At 35.4% G+C, this 23,325-nt stretch overlaps 1 protein-coding gene across 1 annotated transcript; it reads right to left on the bottom strand.

Annotated features, from left to right (window-relative positions):
• Positions 1-318: 318 nt before the first annotated feature.
• Positions 319-22,324, bottom strand: STIL (STIL centriolar assembly protein). Its single transcript, XM_037816869.1, has 11 exons — positions 22,214-22,324; positions 20,727-20,801; positions 17,471-17,578; positions 15,227-15,339; positions 14,769-14,956; positions 12,371-12,618; positions 9,849-9,932; positions 7,826-7,912; positions 3,259-3,406; positions 2,406-2,573; positions 319-438 (listed from the first exon to the last, which is right to left on the bottom strand). Exons 2-10 carry the CDS (start codon positions 20,735-20,737, stop codon positions 2,460-2,462), a joined length of 1,101 nt encoding a protein of 366 aa, XP_037672797.1. The 5' UTR covers positions 20,738-20,801; positions 22,214-22,324; the 3' UTR covers positions 319-438; positions 2,406-2,459.
• Positions 22,325-23,325: the final 1,001 nt, after the last annotated feature.

The raw sequence follows: 23,325 nt of genomic DNA, 5'->3' as shown, positions 1-23,325 counted from the left end.
AAAGCCGTATGGACCACAGTCCCTTTGTACAGTGCATGTATGGATGAATAGAAAAATGGAGGCAAAAAAAACAAAAAACAAGAAACAAAAAAACACCCAGTGTTCTTTTTAACTTTAATTGTTATTTTTCACTTTAATTTTTATTCTTATTATTTTTGTGCGTGTGGTAATGAAAATGTTCAAAAATTAATTTTGGTGATGAACACACAACTATATAATGGTAGTGTTAACTGACTGTACACTTTGTATGACTGAATGGTATATGAATATATCTTAATAAAATTGAATTTAAAAAAATAAATAAATAAAAAGATCAGTGATACCTTCTGACTCACTGGGTGAGGACTAGGTATTGGTCTTGGAGATAAATCTTCATCTTCAACACCAGAGTCATGATCATTCATTGGCACTTTCCCAGGAGATAACTTTTGGGAAAACCTAAAGAGTAGAAGAGAAGTCAAGAAAAACCTTCAGCAACCCCATACTTTTTCTTTTGAAATTGAATAAAGGCCTTTAATAAGCCACAGTAGTAGTTGGGTCATTTAGTTAGTATTTCACAATCACAGATTATTTTCTTTTTCAGGTCAGTGTTAGCTGACCAGGAGAGCTGTCCCAGTCACACTCATGCTTCATAAATTACCCTCTTTGCCTGATCATAGTTAAGTTTAACCCAGTATTCCTAATGTCACAACAAATCAACAATTATTGTGTATCTATCTTCTGGCTAACCACTTTGAGGAACGGAGAAATAAACACAGCACCTGCCTTCAAATGTAAGCAATTACATTTTCCTATGTACTTTAATCTGTTGTGGGAATGATGAGATGTTAATTGAGGAACCTCCTCCCATTTAGTGAGCTGTAGTCATTATAATATCACAGGTGGAATGCACCACCAGAACACACAAAAAAATTTGAGTGTCAGTACTGAGTTGCAAAAGCTAAGTGACAGTTTAAGACTAAAGATTTGGAAGACTACGCATCAGTTTTTTGGTTACTCTAAACTAAACAAAATCTCAGTAGGATAGGCTAGGGAAGGGGAGAGATAAACTAGAAGGAAGCTAAAAGAGTTTATGTATTAAACCCCCAAAACTCAGAGTTCTTTCTGTGCCATGGTGTTGCAATGAAGCAACTGGAATGTTTGCATAGCATGTTAAAGCAGAGTGGTCTGAACTAGTCTACAAAGCTCCCTGTCCCCCACACTAAAGAATAACATGGGGAATATAGAATGATATCCCACATTCTTCAGTGCAGTATGGACATGATAGAAAGCCAAAGACCTGAACAGGTCACAGTGGGAACCTACACAGACCTACTGCCAAAGATCAAAGACAAATGAAAATACCTCAGCAGTGGATGATAATCAAGTCACCCAACATCATCAGAATTGGTACTCCATTAGTACCTAACAAGGTTATATATAATCCCAAAAGAAAAGGGATGAGGTTATTAAATATTTGGCAATTATTAACTCAAACCAATGAACCTCTCCAATGTTACGGACAACATGCAACCATCACTGAACCATGAATTCCATGAGAGAAGGGACTGTGTCTGCATCTATTTTGTACACCACTATATCCACAGCCTCCTTTACATTACCTGGCACAAAGTAGTGAGAAAGCTGGAATAGAGAGAATCTTTACAAAAGATGGATATACTGACCCATAAACTCTTAAGTCCTATTTAATTAATAGTCCCCAAGTGTATGTGCTTTAAAATTTTTAAAACGAGCTATTTTTCACTAGAGGAGTTTTTTTTTATTATTATTAAATTCAGTTTTATTGAAATACATTCAGACACCATGCAATCATCCATGGTATACAATTCATTGTCCACAGTATGATAACATAGTTATGCGTTCATCACCACAATCTATCTCTGAACATTTTCCTTACATCAGAAAGAACCAGAACAAGAATAAAAAATAAAAGTGAAAAAAGAACACCCAAATCATCCCCCCATCCCACCCCATTTGTCCTTTAGTTTTTATCCCCATTTTTCTACTCATCCATACACTAGATAAAGGGGGTGTGATCCACAAGGTCTTCACAATCACACTGTCACCCCCTGTGATCTATGAGGAGTTTTTTTTTAATAGCCATTTTTCTGATAGGCCCATGTTTGTTTAAAACTACAAGGAAGGGGATAAAAAACAAAAGGCAAACTAAATAAAAACAGGATGCTTCTTCCTAAGCAAGGTAACTTCTTGACAGTTACTTTTTGTTTTTCCTACACAATGTATCTACTCAAATGAGAACCATAATAAGTTGTCACTTTGTTAAAAGTATCACACAACTTCCTAGTGATTATGAAGAAATGCATTTAAAACAAAGACACCTATGGTACAAAAGATTTATAAGTAATTTCATCAGAAATAATTGGGGAGTTATTTTAATTACTCACCAAAAAGATAATTAATATAATGAAAAAATGCACATGCTAATAGAAAAATATCCTTCACCTCTTAGTTGACAGATTCTTGGAAATCTTGTTGAAAAACTGTGCTTCTACATTTTGGCTTTCAGCACTCAGTTCAAAATGGATTGGATTTTTGTCTGAAGGTTCAACATTCTGAAATGAAGCAGGTCACACTATGAGATATGACTTAAATAAGATGACCTATTTCATCTATTTAGATGAAAAGTAGTTTTTAAACATGGAGGTAATAGTATAAGAGTGGAGAACTTCGGATTTCTGTAACTGTAATCTTTTAAAAATCTGTCCATTCTATGCTACATAACTGAAAGTGAAAACTTAATCACGGGCAACAATATAACTCACTCAAAGAACGGACCACATCACTTAAATAGTAAAAATGAATAAATGATACAGTAACAATCTATTCTGAATCCTAGAATTCTATCATATAAACAATTACCTTTTAAGTGTGGAAAAAAACATATTTTTTAAAATAACACACAACCAGAGCAAAGGAAACAATAACATCACAAAATTAACTGTCAAAATCATAACATGATACAATATACAAATTACTGGTCTATTCTTCAAAGATTTTAGAAAAATTTGAGTAGGTTATTCTGTAGATTACCTCTGATCCTCTATTGTAATTTGGTTCTGGAGATATGGTATAGACACTAAACAAAATTAACCAGAAATGAATGAAGTTACTGTTCAATAATACTGGCTGTAAATAAACGATTGTTCGAATTAAGTTTAAAAGATAAAAGCATTGGCTTTAAACTGTCTAAGTGCAAACTCAAAGACTCATTAATATACTAGTAATCAAATCACTTACTTTGAAAAGATGCACTGTTTCCTGGTTGGTTAGTAACTGAAACTGAAGATCAGTTATGCTGCCACAAGGGAGACATTCATAAAACTCAGGCTCCTTATGTGTCACAGAATAGAGAACTATGATGAAACTTCTAGATTCTGAAAAAACTCTGGATAGAAAAATGCCATTTAATCAAAATTTACTAAGGATAACAAGAGTAAACCCAAAGTACCTCATGTAAGTCTCCCAATCTAGTAAATGAATTAACTAAGCAGTCCAGTCATTGGAAGAAAACTGGGGAGCAAATTTATGCTTACTTTTAGTGTTATTTACTTTTATTTTTTAAAATACATTTTTATTATGTAATATATTCATAAAAACTTCAAATAAAAGAAGAATGTATAAAACAAAATAAAAATCACCCATACTCTCCAGTTTAGTATATATATATATACCCCCAGAACTTTTCCCTAGGTTTATACAAACATTTGATGTAATTTAAGAAAAATGCAGTTACACTTTACATACTGGTTGCAGTAACTATTTTACTTGACAATATATCTTGGATCTCGTTCCATGTCACCATTCTATATCAGAACTCAGACCTCATTTTTTTAGTGACAACCCCATTATTACATTTTATAGATGTTCTGTGATTGATTTACCTAAGTACCTACTATATTTATAGAATTCCACTATTATAAAAACTTATAGCATGAAAATTCACTGTCTTATTCATTAAATGACTCAACAAATATTCAGTCATCAAGAGTCCTTAAAATAAAGTGACATCACTGAAAATATGATATCAATAAAATAGCAACAATTAAGCTGGCAAAAATGTCCAGAATCAACTTTTACGGAACTTGAGAATATAATCAAAAACTTCAAACAGAGGAATTATGGGAAGACAGCAGAGCAGGAGCTCCAGGAATCAGTCCTATCACCAGAACAATTACTAAACAGGCAGAAACTGTCAGGATCAAAAATTGTGAAACTCTGGAGTCCAGTAGAACACACTGCAGAGCATCCAGGGAAGAGCAAGAAGAGGCAGGTAAATTATGGTAAATACCAATAAATTGCGCTCTCTGCGTGGTAGTTACCAGTACCCATCCCCACTCTCAGATACTGCAGTGGGGCCTGCCTATGGTGAAACTTGCTGGTGCCAGAAAGGGACATAAAAATTCAGTACCCCAAGTTCCAAGAGTGTGAGGGCAGGGCATGGTCCAATCATGGATGACTGCTTTTGATTAGCTATTGGAGGAGACTTAAAGATGATACGTTTCCTCAGAGCTTTGGAGGACTGTTAAAGGGCTGCATATGCTAGGCAGGTACCAAATCAAGCAAGCACAGCTTTGGGGACCCCTGGAAGAAGCTCCTCGAGACTTTGTTGGCCCCTCCATCATCCCCACCCTGGGGAAGTTTGGAGCCAGGTGGTACTCCCTTCAGAGTAAACTCACCAAGATAATCTGATGCCCAGACATCAGCAAAAAATTATAAGCCATAACAAGAAACAGGAAGTTATGGCCCAGTCAAAGAATCAAATAAAAAAGTCGGAGGAGATACAGAATTTGGAACAACTACTCAAAGATGTTCAAATAAATCTCAAATAAATCCATCAACTGATGAATGGATAAAGAAAATGTCACATATACATACGATGGAATAGCATTCAGCTATAAGAAGAAACGAAGTTTCGATGCATGTGATAATATGGATTAAACTTGAGGACACATTGTGTGAAATAAGTCAGACACAAAAGGACAAATATCGTATGACCTCACTAATATGAACTAAATATCATGAGCAAACTCATGGAGTTAATATCTAGAACACAGATCAATAGAAGATAGAATGAGAGTGGCAAATGGGGAGCTGATACTTAATTTGTGCAGAATTTGTAATAAGGTTGATCGTAAATGTTTGGAAATGGATAGAGGTGATAGCACATTACAGCAAGCGCATTTAAAAGCAATGCTATGTGGATGCCGGTGTGGTTGAAAGGGAAAGTTGAGAGTTGTGTATGTCACTAGAAGGAAAGCCAGAAGATGAAACACGGAACTGTATAACACAGTGAACTCTTTTTTGGGTGAAAGTGTTCTAGAATTGATTGTGGTGATGAAAGCACAAATCTATGAATATACTAGAAGACAATGATTGTACACTTTAGATGGATTGCATGGTGTGCTAATTTATCTCAATAAAACTCGTTTAAAAAAAAAACAAATATTGTATGATATCACATATATGAAATACCTAGAAGAAGCAGATGGTGTTTTATCAGTTACCAGGGACAAAGAGGTGGGGGGGGCAGGAAGATGGAGTTATAGTTTAATGGGTAAGTAGTTTCCATTTGAGGTAATGAAAAAGGAGAGGTAATGGATGTAGGACTTGATAGCACAGTAGTACAACATTGTGACTATTATTAATACTACTGAACTGTAGACTTGAATATGATTAAAAAGGGAAATTTTGTGCTCTATATCAGTTGCTACAACAGTTTTAAAAAAATTAATTATGCCATGCACTTTTGTCAAGTAATAATTAAAGCAAGATCACTAATTAACAATGCAAATTAAGTACCCTAAAACATGACAATCATTGGAAAGGATCAAAATCAAATATTTAATGTCTACTTTATTGCAAAGAAAGCTAATTTTCTTGCAAAGTTGAAACAAAATGTAAAAAAGTTAGCTGTAGAAACATCCAAGAAAATATAAGAAATTTTTTTATTTCAATAGTCTTGTGGAATGGGAAAATCCTTTCTAAGCAAGATATAAAATAGAGAAGCCAAAAAGGGAAAAAAAGACTTGATAAATCTGACTTAAAAAAAAAAAAAAAAAAAAGCCTGTTTAAGAAAAATACCATTAACCAAAGTTAAACAAAAAGAAAACTGAGGAAAAATCTTGCTTGCCATCTTTATATATAAAGTTCTTACAAATCAGTACAAAGATCATATTTCACCTATTAGATTTGCAAAGATCAAAAATTTAATAATGGCCTTCCTGTTACTTCTCTGAGCTCCTCTCCTACTAACCACCCTTCCCTCACTCCTCTCCAGCCATACTGTTGTTCCTTGAAGATGCAAGGTGAGCTCCCACCCAGGGCCTTTACATGTAATGTATCCTCTGCCTGGAACACTGCCCCAAAGAGCCACATGGATTCCTCCTGTACCTCAAATCTTTGCCTCCCTGACCACCTTATTTAAAATTGCAACCTGCTACCCTCCACTACCATCCAGATTCAAATCCCCTTCCCTATCTTTATTTTTCTCTACAGCACTTATTACCTTAATATTTATTTTACTTATTTGTTCTGTTTATGGTCAATCTTAGTGGGGTTTTTATTTTCTTTACTGCTTATCCCCAGTATTATGAACAGGCATTCAATAAATACTTGTTGAATGAACACAATGTTAGTAAGGGGGTGGAAAAAACAGTCAATCTCATATACTGTTGAAAGGACTATAAATTGGTAAAGTCTTTTTTGAGGACGTTTTGACAATATCAAAATTTAAAATTACACATTCTTTTACCTAGAAAAACCACTTTAAATTTATCCTGCAATATACTAGTATTTGCACACAAAGATGTATGTACAAAATATTCAGTCTACCACCGAATGCAAGAGCAATAGGACCAGTTTGAAAAATACTATATATACTATGTATACTACATGTCACTTATAAAAAAAAATGTATTAAATCTGTACATGTCAAGATGTAATGATCTCCAAGATATAGTGATACAGAGAAAAAAGGAAGAAAAGGAAAAATGGTATGCTATCATTTGATACTTTTTTTTTTACAGACCAGGGGAGATACTTGTCTATGCATTGACTATTTCAGCAAGGAAACAAGGAAATATTTAGCAGTGATTGCTTCTGGGGATAGGGACTGGGGAAATGGAATGGAAGATTTATTTTTATTGTGTATCTTTATGTATGTCTGATTTATTTCCTTGTCCTGCCTTTGCAACAAAGTTGTTTTTTTAAGTCTATTATAGTCTCCCAAGTTGGAAAGAAACTTTGGAATTCTCATTTAATAGTTGAAGATGTTAAGAGATAAGTGGTGACATCACATACCAAGTAAATGTGGCACTGAGGCTAGAAATAAAGTTTTCCTGACTATTAATTCCAAAGCTTATGCTTTAGTTCCAGGAAGAAAATTAAACATCTCTTCCCAAATAGTCGCCACATTGTTTAACTTAACACTTGAAGGTAACAAATTCTAACTCATTTACACTTATTTCACTGAAAATGAATTTCTTCATTTACAAAATACGATGCTGGAGTAGGCAATCTCTAGGGTTTTTCTCAACTCTTAAAGCATACCTTTAGTGTCACAGTTCTGTGGTTAGGCAAGTCAATTCCTTCATATTTCCAAGTATAATGCAAACTCAACTTTTTTGTCTGGTTTTATTCTTTCATTCCCATTTAATAAAAGGTTTGTTTTTCTTAATGTGTTTGTTCTTCTGGTTTATAAGTATTGCAGAAGGTTAAGGCATTGCATGAATTTTAAATGAGACAAATAAAATATGAATGCAGGAAAAGATCTAAATAAAATACTATCGAAGAAAATAACACTTGCCTTTCTTGAATAGAAGAACTGAACATATATCGCAAGCAGCAAGCCCATACCTGAGGGCTATAGATATGAATAATTCCAGACAGCCAACTAAAAGAAGAAAAACTAGAAATTAAAAACTATAATCATTCACAAATTAATATTCAATATTTGGATTATGTTCTTCACAAGGTAATACAGCAGTTTCTTAATATTCACCAGAAACACATTAAAAGGTCTCACATACAGTGATGTTCATAGCAGCATTGTTCACATTTGCCAAAAGATGGAAGCAACCCAAGTTTCCATGGATAAACAAAATGTGATATTTACAAACAATGTAATATTATTCAGCCATAAAAAGAAATGAAGTACTGTTATATGCAGCAACATGGATGAACCTTGAAGACATCATATTGCGTGAAATAAGCCAGACACAAAAGAACAAATATTGCATGATCTATTTCAAACAATTAGAATAAGTAAACTCACAGAGTCAGAATCTAGAATACAGGTTACCAGAGGATGGGGTGGGGATAGGGCATAGGGAATTAAGGCTTAAAATGTACAGAGTTCCTATTTGGAATGATGCAAATATTATAGTAATGGATGGTGGTGATGGTAGCACAACATTGTAAATGTGATCAGTAGCTCTGAAATATATATAACTGAATGTGGTTAAAAGAAGAAAAGGTTGTATATATGGTAATAGAATAAAAATTTTAAAAACTGCATTACACAGTGAACCCTAAGTTAAACCATGGACCATAGTTAAATAATATAAAAATGTTATTTCATCAATTATAACAAATTTACTGGACCAACACAACGTGTTTAATAATAGGGTGTTACAGTGGAGTCCTGTATTTTATGCATGATTCTTCTGTAAACTCACAACTTCTCTTCATCTATCTATATATATTTTTAAAAGGGTCTCACAAAACAGAAATGTGTAAACCCTAGACCAAACTATTTGTCCTCCTCCACCTGAAATGTGGAGAGAAAATGGGAAAGAGATGAAAGCACACTGGTATGAACTAGCATGGACTGGAAAGATGGGCTGAATTAGGGGAGACTGAAAGCTGAAGCCTAAAACTACTTTATATAGAGTTGAGAGAATTAAATGCTGTTACATATATAGGTATCCAGAAACATAGAAAGCTCTTAATAAATATTCAGTAGGCATCAATAAACCATAGCCATACCAGGACGACAGCAAATACACTATAAATAGGTTTCATGGTCCACAGAACACTTACACATTCTCATCTTTTAACTTTGCATATGCCATGTCCTCTTATGGGTTCCCTTCTCCAACAACCTTCCCTCTTTTACCCTCCAAAACCTTAAAAGGTCCATCCCAAATTTGCCTTCTCTAAGGAAATGTCCTTTATCATCTCTCTCTAATAAACAGTATAGTGCTCACTGTTGATGCTGCTCATTTCATAGTTAATCATGTGCTTCCTTATCATCTTTCTGTGTGTGAATAACTGAATATTTTATCTCCTCACTTAGTTTATAAATTCTTTGAGAAGGAGCTTTAAACTCCAACATGGTATCAAACATATCGCTATGCATATGGAAAACACTCAATAAATAATGAATGAATATAAATTTCAGAGTAATCCTTCTAAATGTCATTAACCATTAATTCTAAAGAGAAAGCCATTAACACTAAAGGGAATTTCTGCAAAATTGCTTGGCAGAGAATTTTATACTGTGTTATTCTGACTCCTGAAGTTCTTCAAGGTGCCTTAAGGACAGGGGGTAGTGAGCAATGATTGAAGGAACAGGATTCTAAAGCTTCAACTTCAACCAAAATTCAATTTTCATCTGTTTTACATATTAAAGTTTAAATTCCTATATTTGGCACAAGTTTGCTTTAGCTGGCTTTGCTTTTAAAATGAGTTTAAAAACCGGCCTCTGTAGCTTTATAAGGTGATCTAAATATTGATTATATATTCTTAGTATAAGTAGATTCATATGCTTATATACATTTTAGTTCACATTTGGCTGAAAAGGTTTTCAGAAATAATGCAACACTTACATTCCCACTAATGGTAGAGAATAAACCTTGGGATCAGATTCCAGCAAAAGTAACAATTTGCGTGTTTCATCCATGGTAAGATATCTAAAGAGAAGACATTCATGTGAAAATAATTGAAAGCATTACTATATGTACTTTTTACTTAAGTGTTGAAGAAACAATCAAGATAGAGGAAATAATTCAAATGAAACTTTGTCTCTCACTCGCTCACACACTTACACACACAAAGAAAACATCTTAAAGTCTATTAAAAAACTCTAGTTAAGAGGAAGAGATGAAAAACACTTAATACCTTAAAACTTCTGTTAAAATAGTCATTGAGGATTATATACCTTTTAAAAGTTTTCCTTTAAAAGTACCAACTTAACTTACTTTAATCAAATGCATTAAAATCAAGTCATATTCTGAACCAAATAGGTTTCCCTGGGAGAACTGAACTCCCCCTTAACTGGAAGTATTCCACCATCCAGCTGACTTGACAAGCCTGACACAGATGTGAACTCTCACTGAAGGAGGCTGATTTAAGTCAGGTATATTCAACTTTTCATAAATTACATTTCTTCAATCACTATCAAAGAACTTTGGAACCATCATGAGAGACCCCAAAAGCTCACTTTTCCCCCAAAGGCCTTATATTTTGTGGTTATATTTATTTCTGATAGTATGTTTCATATGAAAAACCACAATAGAACTACTGAGAGTCAATTTTATTATAATGGCTTTAAAACACAAAAATAAAAACAATGCTATCAGTGATAGAAAACCTTATACTGGAAAATATGTATTTATTTAGTATATATATTTGCTTTTAAAATAAGAAAGTTTAAAAACCAGCCTTTGAAGTTTTATAAGGTTATCTAAATATTGATTGTATATTCATAGTATAGCTAGATTCATATGCTTATATACATTTTAATTCATATTTGGCCAAAAAGGTTTTGAAATATATGTATTTGCTAAAATAACCCTAAAATGCAATCAGGCCATCTGACAAGAAAATAAAGATTGAGCTGGCAGATTTATGTATCAACAAAGACACATCTACTTTGAAAACTCTTCCCCTTCCTTGCCTACCTGATAAATTCCTACTTCTTAAAAATCAGCTGTCGCTTTCCATGATTTTCTCAGGCAACCTGGACATACCTTCCTGCTTTCCCTGCACTGTATATAAACCTCAATTATAGCACATCATGTTTAAATGTTAATATACTAATACACAGTTAAGTATTTTTTAAAATCTATTTCTAGTGCCAAACATAATACCTAGTCTGAAATGGATCCTAATAAATATTAGGATGAACATAGTCAGGGAAAGGGCAAATGTCACAAATTCAGAAGATAATTCCAGGTAGGAAGGGGTAAGAGAAACAGGACATTGGACAGAATATTGACTGTCCACCAGCATGCCAAGAGATCACAGATGGGTAATTCAAAGAAAAGTAGATTCGTGCTTGGGTACTAAGGAAAAACAAATTAATTTTTGGTTAATGTTACCCAAAATTCCCATGTCCCAATTGAGAAATACTTTATTACTCTAAGAGAATTAAATGTTCCATACACTACATTCCTCCATTTTTTGACCACCAACCATATCCATGATTTTGGAATATACCAACTTTTTCCTTTGTGCCCTCCAACCAGAAAGGAGCTCTGGCCAGCGTCTGGAATTCAAAAATGTAATCTTTCATACTAGCCCAAGGACCCTCTGAAAAAAAGTCCTCTCTTTTTCTCGTCCATTTTGAAGAGGTATTTTTAGAGGATAAAGACTTGGAGTTGAGTGTACTTTGGCAAACATTAAAGACCTAATAAAGACCTAACAGGAACTGGGGGAAATGGGAAAAAGCCAGAAAAAGAATTGCTTAGGGCTGCCTGTGGTCACATTTTAGAGCAGCATGGTGCCTACGTGGTCTAACTCAGCTCAGCAGACAATGGATAAAGAAAGTGGACGAGGATCCAGGGAAGGAGCCCTGCTGAGGATCAGAAAGGATGCATTTTGACTTATGTTTCCCAAGAAACCCAAGAATGGCAATAGGAAGCTGCTCCAGCTAAGTGAGGAAACTCCACCTCAAATAGTTAACAATTTGGTAAGCAAGAGTACTCTAAATTTTTATTTAGTTATTCTTTCTCTACCTGCAATGCTCATTATCTACAATTAAAATAGCATCTTAAAATCAAAGTCTCTAGCCTCTCTTACTTTCATAATCAGTCAGATTATAGTAATAAAAATACAAAGGGCAAAAGCATAATTTCCCTTACATTTTCAAATCACAAAATTCAACCAATTTTAATACAAATTTACCACTGATTTTTCTTGGGGTAATGGGTACAACTCTTTGAAAGAAATGCTATATTCAGCAAAAATTAACACTTTCATATTTTACGCTCCTTGGTTGTTTATCACATTGCCACAGATCCCTGGCATGTAAACTAACTACATGATTATTTCATATTATGTGGATATTCTGAAAATATACTAATGCAACCAATATTTAAAATTTTGGATTAATATATGTTTTACTTACCCATATTTATAGGTTCCTTGAACTTGGGAAATATTCAGGTTACTGCTCAAATTTCTTGCCAGAGCTGTTGGGATAATGGGGATGGGCTTCACAGGTGTGCATCTAAAGGTATTTGCTAGAGTTACTGCTGCCCAATGAAAGTCAAAATCTATGTTGTCCAGGCTCTCCTTGGAAGTGATATGAGTTCTTAGGGAAAGCAGCTTACTGTAGTCCAAGGAATCTTTGCTACATACATGGTGTTGCAAAGCCTGAGGAATCAATATTGTATAATTATTTTAAAACTCTGAAATTTATCCATAACACTGAAGGTTTCTGTTTACTGACCCCCCCCACCACCACACAGAAGTATATATCGCTTGCACAAAAAAAATTAAATGAATTCTGATTTGCAGCATTTCAATTCTCTCATTTCTTCCATATGATCAAAAAGGTTACATGCATAATTATTTCAAAAAATTTAATATCCCAAGCTCCATCACACACTTCCACATTCCCAACTTGGATGTCCCAACAGCACCTCAAATTCTTAGTAAAGAATACTGGCCCCATGAAATCCTGACACATCCCAGGGTGATATGGGCAGAGAGTATAAGTGTATTTGCACCCCTCCCACCCCCTGCCCCGAGGAGCTGGGGAGAAATGAGAAAGTGTTGGACTTCCCCACCTTGGCTACTGCTGATTTTCCCGCAAACATTGAGAACTGTCAATTTAGTGGGCCAAGCCCTCGATCTGGGGGCCTTCCTCTGTGAAGCTAGCTGCTGCAAGGGAGAGGCTAAGGCCACTTATAATTGTGCCTAGGAGTCCCCCCAGAGAGACTCTTTGTTGCTCAGATGTGGTCCCCTCTCTGTCTAAGCCCACTTGGCAGGTGAACTCACTACCCTCCCCTCTATGTGGGACATGACTCCCAGGGGTGTGAATCCCTCTGGCAACATGGGAAATGACTCCTGGAGATGAGCCTGGACCAAGCACTGTGGGATTAAGAGGATCTTCTTGACCAAAAGTGGGAATAGAGATGAAGCAAAGTAGGGTTCCAGTGGCTGAGAGATTTCAAATGGAATCGAGAGGTCACTCTGGAGGGTATTCCTATGCGCTATATAGATATCACCTTTTAGTCTTCAGTGCGTTGGAATGGCTAGAGGGAAATACCTGAAGCTGTCAAACTACAACCCAGTGACCTTGATTCTTGAAGATGACTGTATAACTGTATCCACTGCATGGTGCGACTGTGTGACTGTGAAAACCTTGTGGCTCACACTCTCTTTATCCAGCATATGGATAGATGAGTGGAAAAATGGGGGAAAAAATTAGATGAATAACAGGGTGGGATGGAGGGGATGGAAAGATTTAGGTGTTCTTTTTTGCTTTTATTTTTAATTTGTAGTAAAGAAAAGGTTCAACAATTGATTCTGTGATGAACACACAACTGTATGATGGTGCTGTGAATAACTGATTATACACTGTGGATGACTGTAGGGTGTGTGAATAGATCTCAATTAAACTGTATTAAAAAAAGGAAATGAACAATGGGGGAGGAGAGGAATGGGATGTTTTGGATATTTTTTATTTTAATTTTCATTTTATTATTTGGAGTAATGAAAACGTTCCAAGTTTGTGGTGATGAAAGTACAACTATATGATGATACTGTGAACATCTGATTGTATACTTTGAATGATTGTATATTATGTGATTACATCCCAATAAAATTGCACTAAAAAAAAAAAGAATACTGACCCCAACAAATACTTATTACATGGGAAAAAATAAACATAATTCAACCCTGACTCCCACTTAAGAGAATCTAAAGTCCATTCCTCTTTTTTTATGTTACCCCTATTGTTAAGTTAGTCCACTGTGGTTACTCATGCCTATGGTGTCCTCTATAGTGTCAACGCCATCACTCTACTACAGACTTACACACTCCTCTCTAGTACACATGACTACTGCAATGGCCCACCTGCTCTCTCAGATTTCAGCAGGCCTATTCTATCAGACTAATCATTCCTGATTTGACAGTGCTTCGTATTTTCAGAAACCTTCAACAATTCTACATGGCCCATATTACCGAGTTCAAATTCCTTAGTCTGGCATTCAAGGCTTTCTATAATCTAGCCGAACTACAACTACAGTCTTATCGTCCACAAATCCAGCAACTATCTATACCCTTAACATCACCTTGAGCATTTCTTGTACTTTCCTGTCTTAAAATGCTATTCATGTCATCTACCTAGCATTCCTATACTCAGACGCCACATTTAATTGAATCTTAGGTCAACAATCATCCAATCAGAAACTATTATGAAAATTTCTCAGTTATGGGTTTATTAAAATACAACCTATTATACATAGTTTCATTCTTGTGTTGAGTTACAAACAATCAAGATATCAAACAGATCTCACCTTAAAAGCTGAACTGAAGTCTTCTGCATTATGAACTAGCATTTCTCTTGAACAAAATCCTTGAGTATGAACTTTGCATGGAATCAAAAAGTCTCCAGGAAGAAAAGCAGTAGGGATTCTCTCTAAGCATTCAGGTACTTCTCGTCCAGGATCAAAACGATCTATTGTCAATGTCACACCTTCTTCATCTGAAGAATAAAAGTAACAGCTATTATACAGCACACTAATTAAAAATTAGCAAGACTACATATAACAAAGCACTTTGCTCATTCTAAACACTTTATTTTTAAAAATGACTTTCATATATATATTCTTCCACCTGACTACACTATGATGTCTGTAAATTTGTTTGCTTTACTTACAGCAAAAAAAAGCACAAAATACATCATCACAAGTTTTCTGAATCAACAATATAATTTATATTACAGCCATACAAATAATGTTTTCAAATACACTACCTTCATCCACTGTGAGAGAACCCAGTAAAATACATGGCAAGTTTTTTTTATTCTGCTTAGCATGACGATAAGCAAGTCGAATGGTCTTTTCAGTCACCACAAGCTTTGGATTTCTAGAAAATAACAAAAATCTCTTATGAATACGGTAGATCTGATATCCTAAAAAAGCCTCCTGCCATGGAACGCTAACTAAAATACAACACGAATCTTTTAAAAGTACAGGAAGATCATCCTCAGAGAAATACCAAGGGATCAAAGGTGGCAGAGGTGGGAGAGGAGGGAAATGTCTGGAAGCCAGAGTGGCAATAAGCAGACATTGAAGTTATAGCTGTTCTTCAGGCATTTGCTTATCTCTATGAATAAGAACAGGGATCGGCAAACTATGAAGCCAGCCTTCTGTTTTGTGAAAGAAGTTAGATTGGAACTTAGTCACACCCATTTGTTTACATACTGTCAACGGACTTTAGATACTAGATTGTTGAATACAGAATATAAATAAGTATGATTAAAATGTTTAAAGAAATACAAGTGGGACTCCAAAATATGAGCAAGAAACAAAAGGGAATAAAACAAAGCTAGGCAAATTTGAAAAAGAACCACACAGAACTTTAAGAAATGAAAAAATGTAATCAATAAAAACTCCATGGATTATATACAGGCATACCTTGTTTTACTGCACTTCACTTTATTGCTTCAGATATTGCATGTTTTTACAAATTGAAGGTTTGTTGCAACCCTGTGTTGAGCAACTTTATTGGTACCATTTTTCCAACAGGATGTGCTCATTTCGTGCCTGTCACATTTTAATTAAGGTATGTACACTGTCTTCTTAGACATAATGCTATTGCACACTTAATAGTCTACAGGATTGTGTAAACATAACTTTTATATGCACAGAAAACCAAAAAATTCGTGACTTGCTTTATTGCGATATTCACTTTATTGTGATGGTCTGGAACTGAACCTACAATGTCCAAGGTATGCCTGTAATCAATGGATGACAGGTATTTGAATGTGTTTTATTACTATTCTATAAACTGTACATAGATATTATAAACATTCTTTTGTATATATAGTATATTTCACATTTTAAAAAACTAAAGGTACAGGTTAGATAGCAGTTAAGCACAGCTAAAGAGAAAAATTAAGAGTAGAAAAGCAGAAGAAATGATTCAAAATGTAGCACAGAAAGACAACTAGTGAAAATATGAAATACAGGTTAAGAGACAGGGAAAAAGAATGAACAAGTCTAACATAATCCACTTGAACTTCCCCATGAATGTCACTGTTTTTGACAAAGGTACCATCCTTCTATACCTATTGGTTTAGAATTTGAACACTTTTTGACTTATATCTTTTGTTCAGTTCCTCTATCCAGTCAATCATCAAATCTTATAAACTGTTTCTTAAAAACTCCTTGTTTTGGTCTTCCCTTTTGCTCTCAATGCCACCACATTGCTCTAAATTCTTGTAAGAGCTATCATGTATTAAATATTTCCTATGTTCCAGGCATGGTGCCAACTACTTTAGAGTCTGTCTCATTTAATCTTTATGAGAGTGCTAAAAAATGAATGTTATTATCCTCATTTTATAAACAAAGAAACCGATACTTGGCCACTTTACTGAGGTCACATAAATAATAAGTGGTAAAATCAGGATTTGATCCTCTGGGTAGTCTGACTCAACAATAACACCTTACACCACTATGGCATAAAGCCTTTCTTGCTTAGATGAAAGAAAACTCTCTCAACTAGGCTGACACTAGGCTCTTCCCACTATAAAATCATCTTAGAATATTGTTTTTAACAAGTAACTCCCTTACTCAATGGGTCTCTATTTCCTATTAATTTAAATCTAAACTTCCATGTCTTTCTTTCAAGGTCCTTGTCCTAAACATGACATTTTATATTATTTCTATGGTGGTCTGTCCACTCAAAATCAATTCAGTCTTCTCAATCTTCCACAAAGATTCCATGCGAAATGATGAAAAACCCTTTCCGGTTTTCCTGTATTTCTTCTCTTTTGAATTCCTACAATATTTAAAACTTTTTGTAGAATATTTTAAATGTGAAATTAAGATTATTTCTCAAAAGCATGAGGAACAGATTTAAGAAGTCATGGGGAATTTCTGTATGATAAAGTAAAAAAAAATGAATAATTGGTTATAGTAATTATCTTGTCTTACATATCCTTTTATGTCTCCTGTTTATACTAGCTTGATTGGAAAAGAGAAACATCTCATACCTGTAGTAATTGAGACGTAAGTAGGTAAAATCTCCAATCGGTGTTGGGTTCCAAAGTGCACATTTTGATGGAGGAAAGTAGAATGGGACCATCCTGCTTGAAGGAAACCTTTAAAAAAAATGTTTAAATCAAAGCACAGAAAAAAACAAACTTGGTAGAAACTGGTAGGAAAGAAGTTAGCTATTTTTAAGTGATAGGGCTTTTTCAGGTTACTTTTGTAATTTTAGAAGAGTTAGAGAAACATTTCTTTAAAGTTCAAAAGAATAAAAATCACCTGCAACTTCTATCAGAATAAACACTCAAAATTTGGGTATGACTTTTTTCTGTCTTTTTTTCCCTTATGCATAAATTTCTATACACACAAGCTTAAAAAAAAATTGGAGCATCAATTCTATAAAATTCTCCTTAAGTCATAGAAAAATTTGTATAAACCATGAGTTTATATTTAAATTTAAAATCTGTCCTCTGACCTAATTTCTAGATAACTGCTACACAATACCTAATGAAATTATGAAAAATACACAAGTTTAATAGATTCTTAATTTTAGTGTTTCTAAGTTTGGTTATCTTGGGCCCTATCAAGCAAGTGTAATTACTGAAGCACCAAAAGGTCATAATTATAAATAATTCCTCAACAAGGATCCTAAAGACAGTGCAAAGCAAGTTTCATTCAATGTTTAATCTCATACGGTTCCATTATAAAGTTTTAATTTTATATAACAGAGTAAATTTATAAAAGTATCATAAGAAAAAGACAATGGAAAGGAACACTGAGGAGAAAATAACAGCCCAAAGCCATATACAATTAAAGCAAGAAAGCTGACAGTGAGCTACCTACCACAATGTATTCTCATGGTGACAGATTATTAAATAGTTTAATTGAAAAAATATTTATCTTATCTTGTACTAAGAATACATTGCTCTCGATCTTAGATTCAGGTGTCATCTGATGAAGCTTCTGAACTAAAATATTAGGTCCAGTTTACTGATCACCTACCATCTACTAGAGCTTACTAATTACCAGGCACACAATATTTCTCACTATAATTGTTTCAGGAAAACATTATTATCCATTTTATAGATAACCAATTGTAACATGCCTAACTTCATATATCAATTAAATAGTGGTGCTGGGATTTGAATCTAGGTGTGTCTGATTGTAAAGTTTTTACTTCTAGAAGCTGAATGGTGTAGTGGTTTCGGGCCTAGGTTCAAATTCTGGATCCACTGCATTCCTAGCTGTGTGCTTTCAATCCTTGTCTAATTTGAGCTCATAATATCTAAATGAAAGTTTTAAATTCCCCTATTTTGAAAACAAGGGAACAAGTAGAGATTAAATTTTTTGAAGGTCACAAAGCTAATAAGTGACAAAACTTTCAGTTTATCTGAGTCTCTCTATCTAATGTATTTATCATTCACCTATTCATGAGAGGCAGTATGATATAGTGTTTAAGTGCAAGGAACCTACAAATCAACTGCTTGGATCTGAAACCTAGCTTTAAAACTTGCTAGCAATGAGAACTTGATCAAGATAACTTCTCTGTTCCTCAGTTTCCTTATCCATTAAATGGGATATTAGTACTTCTCATAGAGTTTAGTGAGTATTGAATAAATCAATAGATATAAAGCACTCAATTTTAGAAATTTCTCTAACAATTTCAGTAGTTAAGAGTGCCTTTAAAGCCCAACCTACACTACTTTAGGTTTACTTTTGGGGCAGTATAGGGTAAAAGCTAAACCAGGATTGGCTATATCACTTACCACTATATGATTTAGATACAGTTAATCTCTCTATGCTACACTTTCCTCATTAAAAACAAAAACAACAATAACCAGAAACCATGGATAACAGTACTTGTTTCACAGATCATGAGAATTAAATAAGAATAATAAATGCAGCTATTACACATTACCTGGCACAAAGTAAGATTCAATAAATGTTAGCTATTAGTCTTTTCCTTAATTTGGGGTACATAGACTTTGGAGGCAGAGGAGACACAAACTCCCTAAAATTGGGTATAAAATTTTCCATGTATGTGTGTAAGTGCTTCTTTCTGGGGAATGGGATTCAGGGCTCTTACTAGATTTTCAAAGGGGTCTATAAACACCGCCCCACCCCCCCTCAAATTCAGAACTGCTGCCCTAGACCCCAAAGATTACAGAAAACCAAGAGATCACTAAATGAATAAAAGAAACTATAGTTGGATAAAGCAGAAACAACCAGTTTACAGCAAGTTAGCATACTATCTTACCTAGAATGTAAGAAATGAATTTGATCCTATAGTTAATTTGATAATGACATTTTTAAAAAAGAAAATGCATTGAACTTATTGCACATCTGGACCTTTCAAAAGACTTAACAGAAGTTGACAAATTCTCAAAGAATATCTTATAGTAGCCTGAATCAGTGATGTTGCAGCAGGGTAGAACAGAAGGGCCAAAATTAAAGCAAAAGGAATATGATCGCTTCACTGGATCATGTTCCCCATTGTATTCATCAAGAACATCTGGCACAAAGAAAAACAATACAAGAATAAAGGTACTCCATGAATGCAACTCTAATTTAGAAGGAAAAAAAAATCCATCTGTCAGCCTTAACTGCTTTTCCCTAGGAGAAAAAGAGAAATAAATGTTTCAAGGAGACAAATAACAAGTCAATTTTCTGTGGTCCCCATATTAAAGACAGACTGAGAAAATCAGAAGACAGGTGGCAAACTCCTCCTTCCTACTCCATTGAGGGGGGAAAAGGCTTGGGGACTTTTGAGGAAACTTGGTATACCCAATGTGAAATTTTTCTCATTAAGGAACTAGTGTTTGGAAGAGGGAGGGAACCCAACCACTTTCCCAATTGTCTAGAATGTAAATAAATAAGTGATTTTTAATCTCAGGAGTTCAGGTAGTGTTTTCCATCAATAAAATGATCCTCCGTGGAACTAAAATAAGAGCAGGGGATGAAACTAATATTTACTGAATGTCTACTATGTACTAGGACCTTTATTTCCATAATCTTACTTAACCCTTCACAATAATATTGTATTAGACAGAAACTACCCTCCCCATTTTACAGATGAGGAAAAGGAGGCTTAGAAAAGTTAATTAACTTGACCAAGGCCACCCACTTACTAAATGGTGGAGCTGGGATATGGACCCAGATTTTCCTGATTCTAAAACTTATATTCTTTTTTCTATTCTAACCTATCTTCCCAAATTATGTAAGCAGCTGTGGAGAAAACAGTTTGTAAGAATATTTCTATACCTGGTATTCATCTGGGGTCCTGCAAGCTCTAGGATATTTGGTGAATGATTTATTCTATTTCAAATGCTAAGTATCCTAAAGAAGGAAAGAGAATATTATGAATGAGTGAGAAAAACAAAGAATGAGAAGAAACATGATTTAACCACATAGTAACAAAATTACAGGCAAACATATCTGGCTTACTTATATTTAGTGTGATTATAGATGAATGAGATAAAATCCTTATAGATTTTGCTGATCATTTTCATCCTTTATAGTCATTCTCCCTATAGATTAATGTTAATAGTTATTCTATGAAATGAAGCCTACCAATGTACCTACCTATTATTAAGGAAAACACAAGATTCTTCCCCAAGATCCTTGCATCAACTTAATGAGCTAGGTAGGGGAGGTAATATTTTAACCAGGTTTCACATATACACAGAAGATGCATGTTATGTGACTTTGCCAAGGTCTTGTACCTTGTGAGAAAATGCTCTACAACTAGAATTGGAGATTTCTGATTCCCAGGCCTATCATGCTCTTGCCAGTACATCAAGGTAAAAAATTGTTGCAGTATTTTTATGTATTATGTATTGATAGTTTATAGTTGATAGGATCCTTAGGGGCTGAGGAAAGAATCTAAACATTACCTTCTTTTCAAATGTGGCAAAATATCTTTATTAAGTTGATATGCAAACAATCATTGATTTTGAGAACTCTATTGTATGTAGCTTTTCCCTTTACTCCTAAGGGAACAAGTATGAGATTTAAAGAAATCAATTAGCATTTCTTCAGTTAATCTAACATACTGATACCAAACTGGTTAAATTAATAGATTTTGACCAAAACCCTCACAATATGCAGAAACCACAAAGCATAGAAAGTAACAATTTTGGTTAGGCAGTTACTGGACATATGATGAAGTCATTAAGGAGATTTAAGATGAATTCTGTATTCCCACAAACTGACTTGTATCAATGCGAAATCAGTGGTCTTTTTTTTTTGCCCCACATGCCCTTTCTGGGTAATCTCATTTACTCCCATAGCTTCCACACACATCCTTTAGAATCCACCTCTCTTCCGAGTTTCAATATCTATTTCTAATTGCCCACTGGATATCTCCATCTAAACATTATCGAAGCAAAATCCATTCCTCATATACAGCCTGGATATTGTGAGGAGTGCAAGGACGTACAATCCAGGCTCTCAGTCTGTACTGAAGAAATTTTCATAGCAAAAACAACGTTAAAAGGCACGTTTTCGATCGCAACCCTCTTTCACAAATCTTAGCTCAAGGATTTGTGGTCCACTTAGCTTCCCCCAATAGTTTCCCTTCTCGTCATCAGTCCCAGGCTCCTGGAGGGTTGAACCCACCACAGGGCCCTGAACGTTACCCACTGTCTTCATCTAGTCCCACGGAGAGATCCCCGAACTGGGGGAGAGACCCTCAGCCGCTTCCAGCTGCTGCCCCTCAAGAGGAATCAGGTGGACAAAGTCCCACTCACCGCAACCGCCGCCCCAGCCAGGGTCTGTTTGTTGGGTCAGACCAGAGGCTGGCTCCAAGGAAGGCCACCGACACCGACTCCGGTCCCGCCCCTGGGACGTTGGGGCCGCGGGAACTGAGGCGGCAAACACAAATTCGCGCAACCGAAGCCCGCGCCGCGCCTGCTGAATGGTCAGATCCCCGACCCATCAGGGGACGGGGGCGGTGCTAGGACGACACGCAGGTCGCCGTGACGTGCTTGTTCTCCGGCCAACCAGCGCCCCGTGTCGGTCCCGCGCTCAGCCAATCCCAAGCCTCCTAGGAGAACTTAGGGCACCACAGGCGCTCCCGGATGAGGATACGGAAGATTTAAACCTTCATTTTTGTCAACGGTTGAGTTCCGGGGTGGGGCGGGTCTCACGCACGCGCAATGAAAAGCTATCTGGGCAACTATGAAGAGGAGGAAGCCGGAAGTGCTCGCTGCCCAGGAAGTCGGTCGTCTAGCGGTAGTTTAGGCTACTGGAAGCGGAGGCCTTAGGAACAGTTCTCAATCCCTTTGCTTGAGTGGGCAAGAGAGAGGGGAGTTAGAGTTCAAAAAGCATCCCCTCCCTCTGAATAACAAATTTTTTTTAAAAAAAATAGGGAAATTCATGTAAAGCAGAAAAGAGCGTGTCTTGAATTTATAAATCATTTATACTTGCCTCCATAACTAACTGATTGGTATTGTGTCTTCCCCACCATTTTCTTATTGGATTCTCCCAACAGGTAATGCAACAGGCATATAATCACTATTCTACAAGGGAAGGAACTTTGAAGATCACACATCTAGTAGTGCAGAGTCAAGATCTGAAATGCCACTTTGCTCTACACTCCACTTTTGTTAAGAGTCTCCTGAGTAATATGGAAATCTCTAAGTCTGAGCTGCATTTGTAGGTTGTCCTGTTTTGAATAAGCATCCACTCAATCAAGGGAATGAAAAGCTATCCTGAAAAATGTACTGAACTAGCCAAGAAATAGGTGTTTCATAGAGTGTCATTCTCTGCTTGTCCTGGAAAAATTCCTGGAATATAGGGCATATCTTAAGGGAAATGGTAAACGGGTTCCTCAGCTCAGTATTAGAAGTTAAATAAAAAA

Source organism: Choloepus didactylus, chromosome 2 (genome assembly GCF_015220235.1).
Source record: "Choloepus didactylus isolate mChoDid1 chromosome 2, mChoDid1.pri, whole genome shotgun sequence".
Classification (NCBI taxonomy): domain Eukaryota; kingdom Metazoa; phylum Chordata; class Mammalia; order Pilosa; family Megalonychidae; genus Choloepus; species Choloepus didactylus.
The sequence above is the reverse complement of the archived record's forward strand: the minus strand, read 5'-3'. Positions and strand labels throughout refer to the sequence as shown.

Excerpts from the sequence above, each read along its gene's own strand:
- STIL (XM_037816869.1), bottom strand. Across the intron at positions 15,340-17,470 it reads TTACGTCTCAATTACTACAG|AAATCCAAAGCTTGTGGTGA; the intron begins GTATGAGATGTT and ends GTTATTTTCTAG. Across the intron at positions 2,574-3,258 it reads AAACAGTGCATCTTTTCAAA|AATGTTGAACCTTCAGACAA; the intron begins GTAAGTGATTTG and ends GCTTCATTTCAG.